Genomic DNA, 24,103 nt, shown 5'->3' on the forward strand with positions numbered 1-24,103 from the left:
GAGCGAAATGTCGGTGCGCCAGCTTCATACTGAAACTTCTCTCGGTCTACCATAAAGACGCGAATTCCGAATAACTTGGCTCTTTTAATGGTGCTCAACGCACATTGCATGTACATCGCACAGTGCCGAGCGTACTGCAAAGTAAGGGTTGAAAATCAATAACTTGACCGACGAAGACTAACCCGGTTTGAATGCGAATTTGAAATTCCTGCAAAAAGTTGAAGAGAAAAAATAAACGTCTTTTTAGAAGAAATGTGCCAATTTTCGTCAGTGATCATGGAAACACAAGAATTTCAAGACTTCAGTTCGAGTGCAACCGATTCCATTGATCCATTTCAGTGCCCATCGCGCAGCGGGTGGTTCATTAGTTCGACGTCACCTTTTCAAGCGTCATACAGAGGACGTCAAAGTCAGAAATACACAAGCGATGAAAATAACGTTATATCCCCACGTCTATACACGGCAAGTCGGCCAAGTGCCAACTCCCAGACCGTTACTCCTGGCCCGTCAATACAGGGACAACAAGGATTTGGCGTATCCTTTCTCGGCCGGGGCTCATTAGTGCTACAGATGGTATAATCGAAAGGGAGGACCAAGAGGAGGCATCGATCCGGTGGTAATTAAGCCGAGGAGCTTTCGTCGATTCGTCTTTCAAAATGCTTGAACAGCTTTCTGTTTGTTTCTGTTTGTTTCGTCGATAATATAATCGTCGTGAATTGCACCCCCAAATCTTCAGCTCCATCTTCTCTACACACATAATTAACTTGATTACCGTAAAACCAAAAATAATGCAAGTAATTGTTGCGTTCCCAGGTGCAACCCCCGCCGATTTCAGGGGGAAATCAAAGAAAAGGCAGGGGAAAAATAAAATTAGGGGGCTGAAGCTACGATTCCGAGAAAAATCATTCCGCGGGGTTCCGTCGTATAAGCTGAGCTGGTAATAGTCGCGTCGCGTATCGCGAGAATTTGAAGCGAGATTATTTTCAGGAGGCGAACCTCGCCGTTCCGGGACAATTAACTCTCATTTCTCATCTCGAGGCGGCCCACCCCCAGCCTCTCGACCTCCCGTCGGCCCGAAGGGAGCTAAGCGCTCTTCCAGACTTCCCTGCAAGGCTGCAGAGATCCTGCAGGTTATAACCAGGCCGATCTTTTGGATCTTCTTGATTACACTGTAATTGCATCTGACTCACTCGCTCTGCTCCTATACATTTATGTCTACTTCATCGCCGACGTTTTTACGCCGTCATATTATCACCCCTTCACACTACTCTGTAGGTATTTTTGAAAAGGCGCATCGTTATGACAGATTCATGTACGGTGTGTGTGATCGATGATCGATGTGTATCGGCGATGATGTAATCATTTCATGTATTTTTTTTTTTTTTTTTTCTGAGCGGATCTGCGTGGTTAGATTTTTTTCTCCTTCAGCAAACGTCGCGTCGTCATATCACACGTTTTTATATTTTGGTGCGAGTTTCAGTGAGAGGCTGAAGAAATTCGTAAACTTGACAAATAGGTAGCTGATAAAATCTTTGCTGAGTTGACTATATTTGTAAACTGGTGCGAGATAAACGGCCCGGCAAATTTAAACATTTTTCACTTCACTTTTTTTTTTTTCCTCTTCAAGCGAGTGAACAACGAGTTCACAATCAACGCCGTACGCTAACGCTTCTCTGTGAAACGCCTCTTTGAAAGAGATATAAGCTTGAATTTTTAATGTAAATCCATCCTCTTCCTCAGAAAAGGATTATTTCTATGAATTTTTCATCTCACGCAAACTCGCGGACTGCCCGAGGGCCGTAACTTGTTGCAAAGATAACAACGATTCGCTCTGAGAGCATGGTGGGCAAAAGTTTCACTTTAAATTAAAAATTAAACATGGGTTATTAAAGAATTTCGATACTTTAGAACTTGGGAAGTAATAATATTACAGATTATTTTCAGCCTCGGGGTTAATATTAAGAATCGAGAATATTGGTCTGAAAACATAATCGCAATATCTTTCGTGCCTGTGAATCGAAAAATTCTATAACTCTTCCAAGATTGTTAAAATACCAAATTTGGTCCGTAATGGTTAGATTAATTGAACCTTGCAGCATAAAATATCCCACCGGAAATTCACTCAGGACATAAATTGGTAATGGAAGAACCGACTCGTCTTCACTACAAATTTTCCTTTCGCATCTAAAGGTTTACTTTGTCACTATCTACATGAAATATTTCAAACAGACGCTTAGGTATAATAATTGGTCAATATTGAGATACCCTGAGGATGTTCCAAAAAAATTTCCTCCTATATATTCCATCGCACGTTTTATCTGGTTTGTTTGCAAAACACTGGCCAAAAAGGACACCCGAGGTCACCTCAAGTCGGCTCATTTGCAGTATGAATCCTCGGTTAATTAACGACCATGCTCCGAAGATAAAATGTTGGCTTAGGACGACAGGCTGTATATATACGTGTTTGATTTGCCTCTCGCAATTAGAAAATACAGCCCGTTTTAAGCTCCGAGGAGAAGTAAATCTGCAAACATTGCATGCACGATCGATATTAACGCTTCGGTATATTAAAATCAGCGTTGATAGAGTCTATTGATTTAAATAAAGGGTTCCGATCAATCGTTCTGAAACGATTATGCTAATGAGTAGCTAAAAAACGGTTGTAATTATTCAGTTGGGAATAACATTTGTCTGCTGAAAGTATCGAGGATCGATTTCAAAATGTTCAACTATACCTAACTGACGAAATGTGAAGAAAAAGAAAAATCTAGTATTTCAGTTGATCGCGAGGTGTTTATCGGATCGAAGCGTACAGTGACCCGACAGCGTTCCATTTCCATGTATGTGTATAATCGACGCGTCGCGAACAGCGGCGGGTAATTTTGTGCCTTCAGTGTCGGAATGCCGTAGTTTTTTTTTTTTTTTTTTCTGTTTTTTGCTGACAATAGTTTACCACGAATCGCGAGAGGCCTTTGTTATGTCGAGGAAAAACTGCAGAGTCGTGTGTCGCGTGGAAAAATTCACCCGAATCGACCTGCCAAACGCAGAATGAGCCATGCGAGTTGCGGAACCGTGACTGCATTCAGATTTCTGCAGATATCAGCCTTCGGGTGGTGAAAAAGCGGAGAGATACGGGAGTGAATTTCGCTTGAAGTAAAAATGAATAAATCGAGATAATAACTAGGTGGATATAAGCTATATTCTTGGCAACTGTTGGAATAAAGCTATAATCGCGTGTGATGCCTCGCCGAATTATCGACAACGAAAATGCCATTGGCAGTGCCTTTAAATTTTGCGTTGTCATGTCGAAATAACGTGACGCAATCGAGCGAAGTGCCTGATAATTGTAGCTGCGTTCAGGTCAATAGAGAACAATTTTTTTCATTTACAATTTTAATCAATGGTGGAAATTTTGCACTGAGTTTAAAATGCGAATCGCTGGTTGAAGTGATCCGATTGACGATCGAATAATCCGTCATTATCGCAAATTGATTGACGTAACTGACGTAGAGTCTCGCTCGGTGATTGGAATTTAATAATTTCGGAACAGTTTGATAATTCGTTTCTATGTCACCCATTTCGAAATATGTATGACGATATTTGACGGATTATCGGAAGTCAGGGGCGACCGGAAAATTAATGAAAAACGACGTTTCGGAGGCGCAACGCGATTCGGTGGAGGATATTTTCGCCTTTTCTGTTCACTGAAAATTCGTTTGAAAAGCATTTGATCATTGTAACACTGGCATTCGGTTCGATGGCTGAATTCTCCTCACGTATGGGTGTACAAAACCTTTTATTTCGACAATTTGAAAAGGGTGTGTGACACAGAGGCAGGAATACACTTCCCTTTCGAAAAATGCGTCGAGTGTGAAAAAAAAAAAAATTACGGAAATGTCGAAACACCAAGGGTCTCCAACAACGTGATACATATTTCGAACAAATAAACTGTAACAATGAAATAACGGATTCGCGTTTCGGGAAGCGCTGAAATAATGTGAAATCGATCAATAACTGTGAAAACCTGCACGTGAAACGGCGATGCTAGCCACTGAGGAAAAAGATTATTTTTTTTTTTTCACAATGATTATACACGCCGACCGGATGTTTCGTTCCTCGTAATGAAAAAGTGGTCGCAATTACAGGGGTTGAGCAAATACCGCAACTTGGCAATTAATTCCAAAGTGTGCAGCGGCATAGCGGTATAGTTTGAAAATGTATTACCTGCCTTCGTTATTTTATTACAGAGTCATATAATATTCATTACGATATAATTAGAAAATATGTGCCAAGCCTCAACCTTTGAAATTCAATTAAGAGAAAATATGATTGCAGGTTCTTTCTTGATATAACTTCATTATTGAACGAACTGGAATTTCATTAAGACCCTCAAGATTTTCATCGATCTCATAATTGCCGCGAAGTTATCATTATTACGACAATAATGGTTACACTCGTATCAGCTACAGCCATTATTCAATATCTGAAATCTTGTCAATATTTAGGCAGATGTATGGCACGGATATAATTATCATAACGAGTTGAAATCAAAGCAATTCTTCTCACACAATTCAATCCTTATATTCGTATAATTTCTACAGCGACTAAGCGTGCAATCGTTTCAATCGCAACCGAGGCTCGAGGATTTAATGACATTAAATTTTGCATGAAATCTGTTTGAATTCGAATTCGAGACTAAAGAATTTTCCCGTTTCATGCTTACGAAGAATAGGCCTAAAAAAAATAAAAAAATCTCTCTTGTCCCGCCGTGGGACTTTCCCCCAGGAACCCCTTTGGAATCGTGCGACTTTCAATTGTTTCCCGGTTCTTTGAAAAACATCTGCTGCAGTTCTTTCCCGGGGCGGTATAACAAACTCGATAATTCCCAACGGTATGCTGGAAAAAACAGAAAACGAGACGAACTCGGAACCCGGAATTTGCGAATCCCTGTTTCAATCCCAACTTCTCAACCCAGTTGAATTACACTGTGAACTCGGAAAACACTACAGTCAAGCCTGAGAAATGAAACATGAGCGGATTATAAATTAAAACGTAACCGTGGACTGTGTGTGCGACTCGAGCCAATCCGCTTCGCGGATCACAGAATTCTGCACGGGGTGTGCAAAATCTAAAAACATGGACTCTTGAGCCTGTAACCCATTGGAATGGTTGCTGCTTTTGTCAAAATTCAGTTCCAGTTTGTTGCAAATTACGCCTTTACCTTTCAAATTTAATAAAAAAATAGAAATCTTTCTTTCTCAGAGCTTTCAAAGCCCACCTTTGTCAAAAACTAATTTATAATTTCAATCTTGAAGAATTTTCACCAAGACTCCAACTTAATATACTTCTCCAACTTAACAAGATCGATGGACGATGGTTTGATTAGGATTAAATGTTTTTGTCCGAATATCGAGACATTTCTTCTTCTTTTTTTACACGAAATGAAGAAAACGAGGTCAGATTTGAGGTCACGAGCTTAATTATGGTAGGCTGTAATAATTAGTTTCTCGAACATTTTCGTTCAGAAGTGTGCCAATTTAGTTTTGGAAAGTCCCTCCGCAAAAGATCGGTATCTGCAGACTCATTGAGAAGATAATGGAAAAAGTCGTGACACAGTGAAGTTTCTCCGAATCGTCGTAAAAAGTACCTACCAAGTTTGATAACTCGGTAACTACTGTTGGAGTTTCTTAAAATTGCAACTACCATATACGTATATATATATATATATATACAGTTAAGAGAAGGGAGAAAACACGGAAATATAATAACCAAAAAAATCAACGAAGGAACTGAGAACTGTAAAAACGAGGTAAGTCATAAATAAAGCGTGAAAATGAAACTCGGAGTAATGATTTCAAAAGTGAGTGAGTAATTTTTGTCAGTATCGAAAGGCTTGGAAAAAAATGTTTTGCGCAAATTGGACAAGTTTTTCAACCAGTTTTTCTTACCGCAAACTTGTTTCTGACAAATTTATTCAACTGGCACTGAAACTCGTTTCCAGCGATCGTTGAAGCGTGCATAAAATTCCGATCTTGAAAAGAAAATGATAATATCTGACAAAGTATAGCATAAAACGGTTACTCATAAACAACCGATAATATTTGAGGCCCAATTTTGAGACGCGTAAAAAATATAAAGCGCAATTTGCTAACCTCGAAGAACTTCTGAACTCGTTGGGAACTAGTTCAACAGAAGCATCACGCAAAAGCGATATTCTCGTGTGAAAATCAGCCTCGTGGGACATCGGCTACTCTTCTGGGCAAATACACACCTTTGAAGTACACTTTGAACTCGACCCACAGGACGAGCTTCAACCAAGAGGTAGAAAGAGCGAATAGCAATGGCGAGCAGCATTGCGGCAGCTTTTCTTGAAGATGATTAAACGGTGAACGTAGGTGTGCAGATATCACGCACGCATTTGCTCTCGGCATGCTTTCGTTTCAACCCAACCTTTGATATCCATTACAATCCTCGAGAAAACTACGAGCCATAAAGCTTGGCCTGTACTTTCACCGCCTTTATACGCGTTATGTCATGCGGGACTCGCTGTACTTACTGAAGCGTATATCGTATTATACCGGGGTAAAAGCGCAGAGTAGGTACGGGCATAAAAGAAGCATCGGAAAGGTATGTCACGTAGGCACTTCGATCCGACTTATGTTATGTTACGTCGCAATCATCCGGATGCTCGTATCAAACCTCATAACGACGTATTGGCAACGGACAAGATTTCGGAATAGCAAATTTCCTCATCTTTGTGACGGAAGAGTGAAGAGCACGTTATTGCAGAGCAAGAGTATATAATAAGATCACTTCACGGGAAATAAGTATTCAATTGTCTGTCTGCGTCGAATAAAACGCAAAAAAAAAAAAAAAAAAAAAAACTAAAAGTGGATTGGAAAGCTTTTTTTTGTATTTTACATCTAATTATAATTTTGCAATGCCTCGTGATATTACATAATTGAGAGAAATTTGTCTGCGAACATCTGCGGGGAAATTAAAACGGAAAAAAATAACGGCGATGAAGCTTAGATGCACCGGTTGTGAGATGAGAGCTGTTCAGTGCCGCAGATGCAGGCGGTAAAGTTGAGGCTTCGGGCTGCTGGATGCGGTGAACTTTGGACCAAATCGTCTTTTTCGCGATATCGAGTTCGCAGTTTTCCCAGTTTGACGTTAGAAAAATAAGACCGTAAGTTACGAGTCCTTCGTGCGATGTAAAGGAATCTCCACGAGAGCTTTCAAGTATAAGTTACCAGAGTCGAAATTTAGCCACTATATTTGACCTTACCAAGATTTATATAAAAATTTAAGTGCAAACCCTACATAGAAGCTCGAACTCTTAAAAATTGAATTTGAACTTTGACACTCTCAGTAGACGATTGAGCCTATTATGACGTTATTTAATCTACAGCTCCTTTAATGGATCTGTAATTGCGACATTCAAGTGTTCGCAATGAATAATCCAAAGACTATTTCGGCATAATTTTGACAAGTTTCAACATATAACATTTGAAAATTAGGTATTGCATTTCAAATGTATTTTTCAACGCTCTTACGAATACAAAAACCATTTCAACTGATTGAACGCATGTGTAAACCAATTCCTATTTATTGTGATTTTAATTTGATGTCATACATATTGATCGTATTTTTCGTATTTCAACCACAATCAATCTAAATAGATGGACTTTATCAGCGTGGTAGGATTTTGAGCGTTAAGGAGAGTTTCAAGCAGGCAGGTTCGCCGGCAGGACTCCGGTAACGCTACCTCTGGAGGGTCAAAGGAGATCCCAAACAGTCCCTACTTTGAGCCTAAACTCGGTAAATCCAGAAATTTCGGACATTTTTAACGTCAAAGTAGAATTTGATATTAGGTCTGATTTTAGACCATAAACAATTTTAGACTATTTTAGATCTGATGTCGGAGCTCCTATATATGTAGGTTTTAAAATGAGGGCTAAATTTCGACTCGAGTATAACATATTGGTACAAGTAACGCGCTCGATGCTGCAGCCAGCGGGATGCTGCGACGAAGATAAGACGCCACCCTCGAGTTTGAGGTCCGAAGCTCCGGGACGGCCTCGATTAAATTAGCCGGGGAATTAAGCTTTGAGGGAACGCCGAGTAATCGACGGCCTTTGATCTTTTCACCTCCAACAAGCAGCTTCTCCAGCTACGCGATTGAATTTAGGTACGAGTATTTAGGGTGCGTATGCTTATAATTACCCGAAGCGTAATTCAAAATCGTGTATTCCTCAGTGTGGATATATGTATAATGTATATACACAACGTGCATGTATAAGATATAACGAGTACGAAGTGTCTGAAAAGCTATTACAAGTTCGGTGAGCTTTTGAACCGCAAAACCGCGCCGAGTCTCCCGCAGTTCCTCCCGGAAGCTTGAGGCGAATCGTTCATGATCTCTGGTAAACAAACCTGCTCAGACGCGTACACACGTGCATATATTACAATCCGAAACTCGGGTTTACACGCTTTATGACAGTCTCACCTGTATGTACCGTAACCCTTATTGGCAAGTTAATGGATCTACGGTCTCCCTCTCCAACCATATTTTTGCTTCCTTAAACGCATGCCACCGAAGAAAAAAATTCCCAGGAATACAGGGTTGGAAAAAAAAGTTGTAAAAATATTTTCAGCTATTTATTTATCGTATTATATGTATAATACTCCCAGAGTACCGCAACGTGATATTTTCGCAGCACACTAGATGTAGAGAACGTAACTTAAAATGAAACGGCGAGTGTTTTTCCATTGAAATAAATGTGGGACGTAACAACCCCGGTGGGATAAGGTATGAATAACTCCACCGTTTCGGATTAATACTGTAATTAATGCGGTCTGGCTGTGTGTATAGGTGATAAGAGCGGGGGTGGGATCTGGTATGAAAATAGGGGGTGCGGAATTCTTGCACCGATTTTTTCGCGTCCCGTATTCACCTGGTACATTCCTTGTGGCTCTTGGCGTTACGGAATAAGAGATGAGAGCCTGCAACAGCGTCGAGTTGTCATTGCGTCTATAAACACGACGTCTCAGCGTTGCGAATTCATTTTCCCGGGTCCCTTGGCACGGGGCTTGTAATTATATGAAACCCGTCGCAGCCCAACTGGCAAGTATATAGTGTTGACAGTGCAAATATGAACCGCCGCTCACCGCTAACTGTAAACCGGTCTTTATTCTGGCTCTTCATTCCGTTCCGTCGGGGTCTCAACCACCCCTTGCATTCCCTCACAATTAGTCGAGGTGAAAACCTACCCGGAAAATAAAGGGAAGAGAGACGAGAGAGGCGGAGAGTTATGTAAAAGAACGCACACCTCGCGGAAAGGACCGCTGTCAACACCCTGAATGTCATCACCCACGTCTAAGCTGTCAACGATAGACTCGCCTGCGGCTAAACCGCGTGAGAATTTGCGTTAATTCGCTTTTCGAGTGTGAAATAAACCGGAAATTTGCATATACCTGAACTGTTTGAGATCGAATATCGGGATCTCAATTGCCGAAGAAGACCGATAGCTACCAACTGGTCGCGGAAAATGAACGAGATTTGGACGAAAAGGGCAAAGCTAAATAAGAATAAGAAAACTGTCTATAGCGAGTTTTTAAATTACATTCTGCCTGTTGTATCCTTATTGAAAACGAAAGATAATAATTTTGCTTAGATTTTTAACTCTCTGATCCAATTATTTTACGAGTTATCGAAAAATATACCACATTTGCAATTTTTTACTTTTTATATGATTTGAATATTTATGTATTTTTTTCTCTCAAATAATTATCGACGCAAAATATCAGACCAATCTAGTTTTTCAAATATTTCAGATTATACGTTGATTTACAACAAAAGAAAAGAAAATTGAAAACAACCTTTAAAACTTCTATCCAAAAAACTGGTTTTCATTGTCTATTTACTCTCCACTTTTTTTTCTTCAATTCAATCGATTTAATGTAACATTGTAAAAAAAAAAGCAAAAGCCGTAACAAAATTGAATTTTTCATAGATTTAGGCTGTCATTGCTGCCCATTTTCTGTTACGTAGTTATGAATTGTTGCAAATTTTCAAGTTGCGAAATCAAGATGTTGGATATGCACAAAGAACTGTATTCCGTACGATCATCATCATTCGTACTATATTTCGTTACAACTGTCTTGAAAATTTGTTATCGGTGTAAGATTAAATTGACGTTAAGGTTTTTTTAGCTAAAAATTATGTAGAAATCGACTGCGTGTCAAGTTATAACCAGACTAAATAGTTTATACTCGTATAAAATCGATATTCGATCCATCGTAAAACTTTCTATCGATCGATCGAATTTTCCTCAGTGCGCGTATGTTAATAATAATACCGAGTCGTCGCGTTATAGCGGTTCGGTGAACTGACACGAGCACCCCGATCGAACGAAGGTAGGTGTTAACTGACTGAATATCCTGCTCTCTGGAACTCGAGGGGTGATTCGAAATTGTCGAGGCAAGAACCCGAGATACTTCGTCCTTTATATCGGAACCGAGGTAGGAACGCGGTTTACGGGCGTCGAATTTCCTGCCGACGTCGTCGTTAAAGTAACGCATAAGGCAAGTCAAGTCAAGGCAACGCGTAGCGAAGGGCAAGGCTTTACGCAGCGCAATCTTCCCCCCTTGCGACACGGCTACACGTCTATGTACCAACCCCATCTCGAGTCGTTTCACTCAGGGAGATATCTAGACGCGTTGGGTTTCAAACGACTCTATAGCGAGAGATACGCGCGGTCGGATCTCCGTTTCGGTCGGTACCTACCTACAAGATTTATGTACATATGTATCTGCACCCTTCCACGTTGCTACAATTTGCTGTGCGAACTTGGAGACACTTGGCGAGGAAGAGGAGGGGGGGTCACGACTCGGCTGCTCGACATTTCGAAATTCAAAGCGTTCGAAACACGCGTGTAATCACTGCACGAATGATATAATTGATATCATTGAGAGTTTAAGATGTAACATGGGTGAAAAGATTTTGTTACACCGTTGCAAAGGGTGGAATTAACCCTTTGTGATCCGGTAGTCGTCACAAATAAAAGGCGAATAAAAGCTTTCATGACAATGTGTTGAGAGATGAATAAGGCTGCTGTGTCAGACAATATTATTATAAAAATAGTCTTGCTTCTGACGTCTAACCGTTTTTATTGTTTGATTTATTTGTGCTTGTTTGATCACTACCATATTATTTTCAGAGTAACTCAGTATACTCTGTATTTGACAACTACCATAATGTTGTCATGTAATAGGTCACGCGTCGTTATAACAATGATTATACAACAATTTCGTGGTCTTTAATGTCGATGCGTAAGATATGAAAATCAAATTCTCTGTATAATCAACAGTATTAAATATCATCCCCACCATATACTTATCAGCTTGTCACAATTTTTCCACCATTCCATGGTAAAGTTGGGACATATTTTATATTATTCACTCGTTTTCGAGCACTTTTCCAAAAAGAGGGAATCACGAATTGGGGACAATAAAATAAAAAGCAAACATTCTATAATAAATAAATTCGTAATCCGAAAAATATGGTAGACTGCGAACATAACGAGTCAGGTTCGTCACAGTAGCAAAAAAAACCACAGGGTTAATATACTGAACACATGAAGTGGGTTCAATACACGCTCAGTGAACAAACGGTTTACAAAATATCGGAAAAACGTCATACAAAAGCAGCGTTATATTTGCGTAGCGATATCTCGGAACGGCGGCCACAAAATGGGACAGTGACAAATACCTCATAAACTAGTGTTTAACGGGATGCGAGAAACGACGGTAGGAATAACTGTCCATACTTCAGGCAGACGCGCCGTCGTTTATTGCAAATTTAGCAGGTGCGTGTGCTAGAATATTATATATATAATGTATCTCTACGTCACCGAGAGAATTAATCGTCAAGGATTTCGCAGCCTTACAACCAGGCTCGATTTCTGCGGTCAGGACGATTAGAAAGATCGACTATTCAAGATCAGAGACGAATTCGGTGGATCGAGATCTTCGAGTCGTGTGTTATTTTCTTTTCGCGAAATTTTACCCGCCGCATTTCGCGGGTCTCCGTTTAATGGAAGCTTGTGCTGCGCACCTGGAACCAAACTCAAGCACCGTAGATGATAAATAATCATCCTAATCCTTCCGCACCGCTTCTGTTCATATTTTAGCCGGTTCCGTTCCGTTCCGTTCTATTCCTAAAATGTATAGATATATAATGTTTGTGTATACATCACCCCGCAAGAACAAGCATCATACACAGTCAGCCGCAATGCTGACGCAGCATGAAAACTCTCTCTCTCTCTCCCTCCCTCCTTCTCCCTTTGTCGAGCGTTTGTAGAAAGAGAGGATCCGTGTACGTGCGTAATGGATTACTGTGCGGAAGTTGCGCGAACCATATGCGAACCGCAAGAATACCCACCTGAAAATTCGGGAGAACCGGAACCTCGGAGGGAAATCATCCCGTGGCTTCTCGGCTCACCGACAGCAGCTGGTACGCTTCTCTTCCACTAAAATTCCAATCTCATTTCGAAACATTCGCTAAGATTAGACTTCGCTCTGCTTAGCGGATTCTTTGCCCTATAAATCGGATTTGATTCGAAACATTATACCGCGGTTTCCGAACTTAAAGAAAGTGTCACTCCGTGCAGGAGATTTTAAAGGCCGTCGAACGAAATGACTATTTCTGTTAATATCATACCGCGTGCGTGAATAAACGATGTACGTACTATGCATAATTGTAGCGAAATACGAATTAGTCCCGCGGGATTACGTATCGCATGCCGGACGCATTGCGAGCTGTGTAAACGTATGTAAATTGAGCCACAACGGCAGCACTCGGCATGGTAGCTGTGTAATAAAACATCAGTCTGCAGGATTCCCCAGGTTTAACTGCAGATTAAAAATGAATATTCAGAAAAAGATTTTATTTATCGTCTGCCGGACGGTTTCAGGTTCGTCCGGGGGGGGGGGGGGGGAGGCGCAGGGCTTGCACTGTACGTCTGTTCACGTTTTTGCGTAGGTGTTACAAGTGTGTAGTCCGCGAGTCCTCAAAGCTGTCGGTGTGCGTGCAGGGTGCGATATAAAGCATGCTTGAACCCCTCGGGTATTCGAAATGCGACGAGAGACGTGTGACCATAATTTCGAAATGCGAGATTCTTCGATAAATTTTTCGCGACGGTCAATAAATTACGCCGACGTATATCGTACGGTGCGTTAGGCGTGCCTACGCAGTCCCTGAATGACAAAATTTCAACCCTTCGGAATTTCATAAATTTTTCCACGTTGATTACACGTTGCACGATTGAAGGTTTTGCTCCAGCATGGCGACTCCGCGCCTCGTCACAGAGTGAAATCGAACACCATCAATCGTCGGAAGCCCGGTGAATTCGCGACGCGAGTTAGCTTTATAGGTATTATTTCGCAACGTGGCGATCCCCATGGCGACGTGGTTCGATTTAATTATATGTCTACATGTGTGTTCGTGTGCGTGTGATCCGCTGCCACTTCAGCATTACACTCTTTCCGCAGTTCCGCAATTTTCTAGAAACATGTTATTACACCTGGTGGGTCAGGTTGAAACTTATATAGTAGAGTGCAGGTGACGCCCGGCGGATATTAAATTTAGCTAAAATGATTGTGGAGGAAATAAATAGGAATATTTTTACGCTTTTTCGCGAATTGTACATCGTACATGTCCCACGTGACATCCCTGATAGCACGTCTACATTTTTCATATTTCCGGTTCCCACTTTGCAGTCTTCTAGGAATTCTCCGCAAAGGCCACAAAGCGAACCCCTCGGGGTCAGGAAAAACCTCCGATATTTCAATTTTTTCACTTCTCGACAGGATGAGTGTAAAAGGTGTTCGTATTTTGCTGTGCTAATTACCCCTGAAAGCTGTTTCTTCTGTTGTAAAAGTTGCGATGTACAACCCCTGGGGAGTCGACGGTCAACTTTCCGGGTGAATCAACTCGGCTTCTAAAGTCATTGACGCCATGGTAAAACGTGATTTCAGATTTCAGGGTTCAGAGGTAACATTTCGTCTCTCGTTTAGGCGGAGAGGCACTCTTGACGAGACTTTTGACTGTTACGAGAAGCATTTAACGACGTGATTGCCGCGAGTAAATCGAGGTACCTCATCCGGATGAATTTTGAGGAAATTGGTATTCATGCCTTCAATCGCGAAGGGGAAAAAGAAATATCACGTACCTAATGGATGAGAAATAGCAGGTGGAAAATGCAGCCGAAACGTGGATAAGATCCGAGTGGCTATGAAATTTACGAACCTCCCAAAGCGGTGATTACCTACGCTCGCTGGAATACGATGTACGAGTACGATTGCCTCCCGTATGCTCTGCAATTTTCGTGTGCAGGTAATAATAAAACTGGGGTGGTCGTATAATGAAACTGCCAGCTTGGCGGTTTTGAGAAACGACGCGTGGATAACCGGCTCATCGTCGGAATGCCGGAAGCGGCGGTGGAGGACTTCGAGTATTATCGAGCTAAAACAGGAAGAATTTGCGGGCAAGTGACGATTCAAGGTCGGAGAACACTCACCGGAACCAAAAATCGGCGAACTTCAGCCAGCGCGTAAGCGATCCTCGCGTGAGCTTCGGCGGGTGTTGCGTACGCCGAGATCTCGACGTGAAGGTCCTCCATTAGGTGTGAGAATTTAGCGTCGCCACTGAGTCGCAGCTCCTCCTCCTGGAAGAAGATGAACAGAAATCGTGTACAGGATACACACATGCTACCAACTTTTCCAAAGTTTCAAGAAATGTTGAGTATAAATGCCTCTGAGCGAGAAGTTCCTGCCGCCTTAAAATATGGACAATACAGGTGTATACATATACATATACATATTGCATGTATAAAACACGGATTCGTTATAAGACGGATTGAAAAGTTGCCGCAGGATGTCGACCGATATATTGCAAAACTTTTCCGCACATTGCCGGAAGTTATTTGCGGTGACCATGCAGCTGATATTCGTAAATTTAAAACACGCTATACGTCATTGCATCGGATTCGTCTCGTAGAATCCCGTCAGAATTTGGCGACTTCTCTGTGTACCCGCGCAAAAATGCATCTCTTTTACGGTGTACGAAATTTTTGCACACGTTCAGGTTGCACGGTGAGTTTACAGAATGTGTGGAAATCGTTTCGTGTATAGTTATATCTTTCATGCGTTATTCAACGGTACGGAAACGCCGTTCCTTAAGGACCGACGGATTTACGGCAGCAGTTTAAATATCTTTTTTCTTCCGGTATATAAGAATAAATCACGCCGAGTCCTGAATTCTTGGTTACACACGAACCGCGTAGCTTTGCTTTTCATCCCTTATATTCGCTCTCATTGGTACCACTGAAAGCGACCAGGAAAGGTCGGCAGAATTGGAGTGGAAAAAAATGTCCGGCTGTCCGATTGCTTGAAGAAAAGACGTTCTATAACGCATAAACGGTAACGGCAGACTGCTGGTCAACAAAACCGTTCGTAAAAGTGAGAACATTTTCCGGGTGAAAGAAATTTATGACGCAGGGGTTGATCCGAGGCTTTCGAAGTCAAGTTTTTCTTTCGATATCTCGGGACGTCAAGTTGACGCGACAGTTTGCGTTACGGATGGCAAAGAGTGGATGCCTCGAATCAGTTAACGACTTGGCAGAGAGAGGCTGTGTATGCGGGTAACAGCGTTTTATTCTCCCCGGTTTTAGGACCCCTAACGATAAGTTTTGTTTACAACTTTTATCTGAATCTATAAAACCGGACCTTCACTGTGAGCTTGTATTTTTTTTATTATTCTTCTTTCTTTTTTTTTTCTTTTTTTGTTCCCACAAACACATCCTCCACACGGTTATTTTTGGTCTCTACGCTCAGTGAGTTAGCTTCTAAATCTTGACGTCTGCAGTCCAATTCCTGGGTGTAGGTATAAGGTATACCTTTTTTCGTCCCATTTCGTACAAGATTATTACTCGTTTATGAAAATGGGTATCGCGATACAAAGAATGCGAGAGACGGAGAAATAAAAAGAGAAAAAGAGCTCAACCAGTCACTGGCAAGGGGTGAATAACAGGGTGACATTTCTCACTCCGTTTATCAAGCGAGCTAACAATTTGCGCGAACGCTTTCAGGCTAATCTTCTTGGCGGGTGAAAAATTTAGAATTCCATTCCGCGAATGCTATTTTCTTTCCTGACAGAAGTTGAAGAAAAATAATCATTCTGTAACTGCACGTTACAGCAGCTATATAACTTTGGTTGCGAAACTATGATTTGCAATTGTTTTCCCAGTGGAAATCAGGCGCATATTGCTCTTCTTATTCCGTATTTCCATCCATGTTTTCCCAACCGCAGACGCGAAAATTGTTCACTGCATTTTGTGTGTAAATCTGTTGAATTGTTAACCCCGTTGTAGTGTTTTTGCTGAAAAACACGTACGTGTAACGAAAGAGCGAGCTGATTTAATCCGCAGGAATTTACGTGGATGCCGCGATAAAAATTCAACGCGGGTAAAATCAGAAACGAGAGGCGCGCTTGCCTTGGATTCGCATCCTGACGAAAAGAGAAAAAGAAAGTAAAAGAAAGTAAAAGGAAAATGAAAAAAATCCTGTTTTCGAACCGGCTTATACGGAACACGGAGAGAGCGAAGCGTCATTTAACGTGTCACGCACCTTTACAATTACTGCACAGTATATACCGAAAATGCATGCACTAGTCCTGCCATGTGTGGCCCCGTTCACAAGGGTTGGTAATTTATAAAGCTGACGTCCTGCCGCGGACTGCAGGAGCCGAGCCATCAATTCGCACGTTTAGCTTGTCGTGAACCTCGCTGCAGTCAGTCTAGTTCTTTCGGGATCGATTCGAATCTGCAGCAGCATCAACGCGCTCTTCTACAGTCGTTAAAGCAGCGAACCAGTGGATGCAGCATCCGTGATCTATGGATCCCGGTGGCAGAGTCGCGACTCAAAACGCGATCAATTCCTGTTATCAGTTGGTTCAGAGCGAGGTTCATCCATCGTTCGAGGTCGACGTGCCTTCATCCGTGGCTTTCGGCGTTACCTAAGTCGCTCCGGACGCGGTACGTTCCTTGGGCCGTCGTTTTATAGACGATCGCGTTCGCGCCTTCAACAATGGGTTAACAATGAGGCATTGTCGACAGTCTCACCGGTGACAAAGCGGTAAAGTGACTGTGAAATAAAATTTTCACCTTCACGACTGGCGAGTGTCCTGATGGATTTCCTCGTTTATTCGAAATTCCGTGGATCCCTTTGTTTAAACTCGCCGACTTTGTCGTCAATCCAAACCTGCAGTTCACCGCTCCTCACAAATTTTCTTCACCCTTCGAAATCGTCCCCTTCACCGCCCACCTCTCTCTGGTTTCCTGCGAATCCCAACCATGCAGATCAGCGTGAAAATTCAACGCCCCCTCGGACGCTCAGAGATATTCGCCCTGGGCGTCGAGACGCCTCGACGCGCGAATCTTCCGAAGCGAAAACCGCTCGGAACTTATGATGTTCGCTAATTTCCACCTGTCATTGTGCGTCTAATCGCGTTTTAATTATTCCTACCCTGGGTAGCGCGTTAAACTTATTATACACAAAGTCTGCCGATTATAATCAGACCCACAACTGTTTCCACTCTTCACGTGGTTTCGATCGAATGAATAATTCGTCAGAAACGAGTGTTAAAGTGAATAAGAAAAAAGCATTTCCAATTCGGGCAAAGATTCAAGTGTCAGATCGAACACTTAAACTGATCTTCACAGATCCGGATTGTCAAGAATCAAGTATTGTATTCCACCAATCGCACTTCCGCCGCATTAGTTGCATACCTGATAGTTAACTGTGATCCATTCCTTGCGGTAATAACCATACACGATCCGGAGACCATGGGTTTGCCAGCGTGTTAAGTGCTATAGACACAGTTAATTCCGCAAGACTGCGTTGCCACAATTGTAAGGTAGCGGCAATCCAGCAATCAGCTACACCAGTTGTCCATTAATTTGCCACAGCTATTGTTATTGATCCTGATTTAGGCAAATTGTTGCTATTGAAGCCACGTCTTACCAACTAAACAAATTATTGAATAGATGATACCGCCAAGCTATTCGAATTAAACCACCATGAAGAGTACGCTATAGTACTATACCAATATGGCTTCTCTCTTCCTTCTTTTGGTTTACAGTAATCGATGACGTTATACTCGGCTAAACTCATTACGATCATTTCCACATGATTAACTGTTGTAATTAGCTAAGGACTTTGAACTAAAATCCAGATCGAAGCTACGTGAAGATATTAAATCACGTGTATCGCCTTTTATTTATAAAGTTAGACACAAATGAACACGAAGTCGTGCCATGTTTCTGTGAATGGAGAAAATTATCGCGTTTCCAGGTGTAAGAGCGATCAGCTTCCAGTAGAGCTTTTGGATCTCAAGTTTTGCGGTGAAATTCATTTGCGCAAGGGGAAACTAAAGCTAATGGTGACATAAATTAGGCGACACATGCAGCGGCAGCGCGATGACGACCCTTAAGAGGGCACGGAAGACGAGTTTGCTCCTTGCGAAATGACGCGATAATCTCGACTTAATCTCCCGACGACGTGAGTCAGCGGACGACTAGGTGCAGCTGGAGAGATTTCGGATAACGAAGAGATGAGCGGTTAAAGTCCCGGAGAAAATTGCCGCGCTCCATCCATACGATCTGCGCGAGGGAAGAATTTGGCGATTACATTTGAATAATCAGAATCAGGTGAGACGCGATGCGGCGACTTTGGAAAAATTATCCCAATTAAAGGTAAACCTACAGCGCTGCTGGGCGAATTATCCACGCTTAGATAGCTGCTGGAAGAGGATTGGGAGGAAGCAGGCGGGTCCTGGTGGATACGCGATGTATCCGGGTTTCATTGCTTACCCGCTCTGAAGCCTTAATTCCACGAGGGAAAATCTCCAGGGATCATATCGAGTCTTCCTGCAAAATGCGGTGTGATTAACCGTCGGTTTATACCCTTCTCCTGCTTGGTTGTATAATGTACTTGCAGAGGGGAATTGTTCGAGGTAATACAGAACGGATTGCTCTCGTCTCTCAACCGCGTAAAAAGCCAGTTAATGAAGAACGAACGTTTCCAGTTTTTGCCAATGAAAAATATTTCGCCCCGAGGATGACGCGTCGTCGTCGAAAAAAGAACAAGGTTTTTGTTTGTTGCTCTATTTTTTTTTTTTTTTTTTTTTCTTCCTTTTTCTCAAATCTGTATTTATTACACCAAGCTCAAATCTCTGTGACGGGAATTCCTATAGTTCTTTGCAAATGCGAGCTGCCTATTTGGAAAATTTATTAGTCTTTTATGGGCCGTGATTCAACATTTGCAAATGTATGTAAAAGAGAATTCAGCTTTCGAATACTTTTTGCCCCAGCCAAATACGAATTGGAATAATTAATGGTCATCAGAAAAATAAAAAAAGATTCTGGATAATATCCAGACTAGAAATTTTTTCCTTGTCTCGACGAAATACTGTTGAATAAAAAAAACAAAAAAAAAAAAAAACTTTCATGAATGTTTCATTTTATCCGCGGAATTACGATTTTCGATAAAAACAACAGCACGGAAAATAGAAAAATATTCCAATCAAATACCAACAATCCATTTAGCTGTGGTTTGTTTGTTCATAGCAAAATTGGAGAAATAAAAAAATATCCTACGCAATACTTATACGTATTCAATATTTATGAGAGAAACTTAATGTGTTGAAAGGTTAAACGAGGTTTTTACCAAAAAATGACCGAGAACGAGAAAGCGAGAGAAAATTCAGAGACTAGCAAGTACCTACAGGCAATGCATCGGGAGAATCAATTCTCCTCAGAGCCGTTACTTCCTGGCTCATTGCCTTTCTAATGAGACTGCAGCCGGCTGAGTAGTCTCTGCTCGATTCGCAATCGCTGTTAGATTTGTTATATATGCCGATTTCCTATGTGGCTCTATTTTCCGAAACGGTCGTTCTAAAGGTTGAGATAAAAGGTTTGGTGCCAGCGGTGGGCGAACAGAAATAACACATTCCGAGCCGTACGAATCACAATATAATCCGGAAATTACGAGAGGATTTCTGTACGTGTATAATATTTTTTATTCCGACCCGACCCCATCACCTGCAAACCGTGATTACACTCAAATGTGAATGGCATTTGCACATGTATAATTTGTTAATGTTTTTCCGAGTTTCCCGTGGGAAATTCAAAGTCTTGCAGGTTTGTTGGAATATATGCACGTTCGTGTATACGTTCGACGTACAGCGTTGCAATTATTGTATAACGTTGAATTCGTTAATAAAAGGGGGATGGAATGGAAATCTGGACTGAAACATCCCTGTCAGTGTCGCATCGCGGTGTATATTCCCAATACTAGATTTTCATCATCGATGCACTGCGCATCGGGTGTAATCAATTTGAGTGCAACGTATCGGTACGCCGTTAAAACTGTTACTATAACCACGTTTTTTGTAGCTCACAAATTTCATCAACAGAGCACAACTGCCATGCCGAACTCGTTTTAATCGTAAAATACGTATAATAATCCGAGGTATAATAATGACGTGACATATTCGTATAAATATGGGGAAAAGAACGTGAAATTCAAGCGTTATTATTATCATGCCATAACGAAACTTTTCTAGGGGATGATATACCCGAGCTGAATTTTTCTCGTGGCATAAAAGTGACTCAATTTTTAAATACCTCGCGAATGGGATTGAAATAAAAGTGGCTAGAGTGGGTAGATGTTTTCACAAGGCAATACCGGCTCGCTGGAATTTAGCAAAGTAGAAAGGAGATATCAAAGGTGCGGTGTAGTATTTCATGTACCTGGTGCAGCAGGTCTTATTCCTAGCAAGTATTCCTTCGCGATGATGAAATAATCGCGATGCGGATACCAGGGTGCATATTTTTCAAGGGAAGCATTAAAAATTTAGTATAAAAAGGAAACGAAGAAGATATATGTACATCTGCTTATAAAGCTGGCGTCATGACGAGGCTCGTCGAGAGGAGGAAACGCAGAGGGACGCCGTCGCTGCGGGGTTTTTAGTTATTCCGTGAAATTCGCGGTGCAGGTGGGGAATAAATTTTCTACGAGAAAACTGATGAATCGATTTGAAATGTATCATATGTACGACTTACACGTATTACGGCTGGTCGAGCTTTCGCGCACGCCTTTTATAGTTTTATACGAGCGCTTTCAAGTCCTACAATATGATCGTTTATGAAGATAAATTTCCCTAAATAACTCGCGCTTTGCAGGGTTGATTTTTTTCTCGGTCAAATATCATCACGCCTTTGCTAAGAAGGGAGGAATTCACGGGCCGATTCAGGTCGGGGTATAAAAGGAGGGTGAAAATTGAGCACTATACCTATACGCCGTTAAGAAATTTGCATGCATAAATTCGGAGGAAAAAATCCACTCCTCTCATAATGGCTATTAATTGCGGGAGCACGAGCGTAAGGCAAGGCTTCTACGAATTTATTAAACAACCCCCGGGTCGAAGGTCGTCCGGCGTCCCGAGTGCTCGTCTCTTCCATCCACGGGCCGAGTATTTAACCCGAAATGAGGTGGGATCAAATTACCGGAATACATATATTTCGGCAAGGTAAGATTACAGCGGAGCATGACTGCGAGGATTTCATCGGAGGAATAAGGGAGCGTCTATGGGAGGAAGAAGTTTATAAGAAATAAAAATTTGTAAGGTTGCGGAAAAGTGTATATGAGAAATATTTCCCAATTTCTTTGAAGACCGAACCAGACTCCTGAGATCCGCTTTTGCATTACGTGGTTAATTAAAATTTAACGACTTTGATACCTGCAGGAGAATTTGTAAGAAAATTGATCGAGATTTCCCGATCTCCGAAAATCGCTCGGGTAACAGCCGTTTTGTCCGAATTCGGGAGATCTTTAATTATTAACAAATCTGCCTGGACAAGGGTATGAATAATTGTCTGACTCGATTGCGAAGTTGCTTACAAATCCGACTGCCAGCCGGACATTTTGGTTCTGTCGCACAGTTGCGCCCCGTAACTCTTTGGGCTAAACGGTTTTAGCCACGAAGTGATTAATATTCGCACAGCGAGGCTGCCATTCCTTTCAAAGACTTTGCAAAGGGTCTGATTCAAGCCGTACGTTTGAGGTACAGTCGAGGAACCAACCCACTTGAGGTAATCGGCAAGTTCGCGTGCAAGTCCCGAAATCACTGTACTGGGAGCAGAAGAGAAAAAGGAAAAGAAAAAAAAGAGAGAGAGAGAGAGAGAGAGTATGAGAGAGGGGGAGAGGAGGGGGACCGGGCATTGAAGATAACAATGACTTTTTACACGGTGCTAAAAAGATCCCGGTTTTCAAGCGACCCGTTTTAGCGTCACTTCACCTTTCTTTGTTTCATTTTTTAAGCCCTCTCGATGCCCCCCGTGGGTCGGCGGTTCCTTCAAATTTGCAATCGACAATGCCCTCTGAAAATTTCTCACCTTTCACCCCCGGATTCAACCCTGCATAAAGACCTGTAATAAAAAATTTCGCACGTGTGCAGCAACCGATTCTCAATGGTTGAAAATTGTCTGCGATAGTTGTTTGCTTTGTCCCGGTTCCTGCACAGCTACCAGATAGCAAATAAATGCTTCTGTGACAATATGCCGTGACACAGGCACACACACACACACGCACACGCAAGCATACAAGAGTGCCTGAGAACGGTGGTCTGTATCACCGTACAATTCGAAATCCCATGACAAATGCGATCCGCCGGTTTCACCGGCTTCGCCGGGCAAACAGCATGCCTAATGTATAAACCATAGCCTGCCTATCTGTAGGCTGGCTGCTTGTTCGATCGGCGGAGTTCAGGAACAGTGCAAACTTTGATATGTTCTCGTGATGCAGGTCTAAATTAACTAAGTTTGGTTTGATTTCAGAATATTCATTCCACGGAACACGACGAATATTATATGATATTATAGGCAGGGATGTCTGCCTGCTTCGGCCCGTTGGAATTGAAAATTTATTCAGCAGAAAAACAGAGAAGTCTCGTCGTACACCCTTGGAGGGTAAATCCTACGAAGTTCTGGTCATGCGATAAGGGAAACGAGGAAATTCATCGGTCAGATCACGGCGACATTCGTAATCCTGTTCAAAGCTCCGAAAAGCGAATGACGAAATTCAGAGAGATGAAAAATTATTCGGAATCAACGGTTCAGTGACTCGGAATGTAAATTATGTTATGGACCAGTGAAATTCTCATTCAACAGAACCTAAACTGATCGAAATATTGGATTCTCCACGTGCCAAAGCGTGCTTTCTACTCTTGTTTTTCACGATACTAACGTTTTGATTTCCACTTTTTTCCTACATGCTCTTCGAGTAGAATGTACCTAACTGTGATTCTAAATTTATCCAGATCCATCAACTTTAACGAGAGAGGGCGCGGTTGCGACTGCCTTCGAGCTGATCTTACTAGTCGCGTTTTAACGAACCGCGAGATAATATCAAAAGCGTAAGCCGGCAGGTGCTGTCCGTAGCAATTGCGTTTGATTATAAATAATTTATTATTTTGACCGCGTTACGTCTCCACATTTAGAATTATTTACGATAGTGCATGCAGCATTAATTTCTCGTTGGTTCAAAATCGCTCTCTTAGTCATTTGTAATTTAACCATTATGTGTTGCAATGAAACCAAGAAAAAACTACGAACAGTGTCGAATTCCACGGTGTCGATATTTCTCAGCTGCCTGCTTTTGCAGCTTTCGCAAAGTGACTTTTGTAAAAGGAAACAAAAAAAACAAGAGAAAAACCCGGGGTCAATGGACGCGAAGATTGCACCAGAAGGTCGACCAAAAATGGTTAATGTTCCCGAGAAAGATCGTGTCCTGTGAACCGCGGACTTCGGGAATCAATAAAAGAGTCACGCTTTCTGGTAACGAGTCGAGCCAATAACGAGAGAAGCACCGTAACTTCCGGTCCCCCCCCCCTCCCCGACCCCCTCAAACTAAGTGAAAATCTATGAGAAATAAGAACCAGCCTTTGGTATTGAAAGATATACGCGTGCTTTGTGAACATGAG

General features: G+C 42.0%; 1 protein-coding gene across 6 annotated transcripts in view; it reads right to left on the reverse strand.

Annotated features, from left to right (window-relative positions):
• The window catches only part of LOC124407022 (KH domain-containing, RNA-binding, signal transduction-associated protein 2-like), a 119,969-nt gene that overhangs the window by 25,024 nt on the left and 70,842 nt on the right, over positions 1 to 24,103 (reverse strand). For 5 of the 6 annotated variants that reach the window (XM_046882803.1, XM_046882802.1, XM_046882801.1 and 2 more), the window contains exon 4: positions 14,583 to 14,729. The exons of the other annotated variant lie outside the window; for it this stretch is intronic. In XM_046882803.1, coding sequence (XP_046738759.1) covers positions 14,583 to 14,729 — 147 coding nt within the window. The remainder of the gene's footprint in view (positions 1 to 14,582; positions 14,730 to 24,103) is intronic. 6 annotated transcript variants of the gene reach the window in all.

This window comes from Diprion similis, chromosome 6 (assembly GCF_021155765.1).
Source record: "Diprion similis isolate iyDipSimi1 chromosome 6, iyDipSimi1.1, whole genome shotgun sequence".
Taxonomy (NCBI): domain Eukaryota; kingdom Metazoa; phylum Arthropoda; class Insecta; order Hymenoptera; family Diprionidae; genus Diprion; species Diprion similis.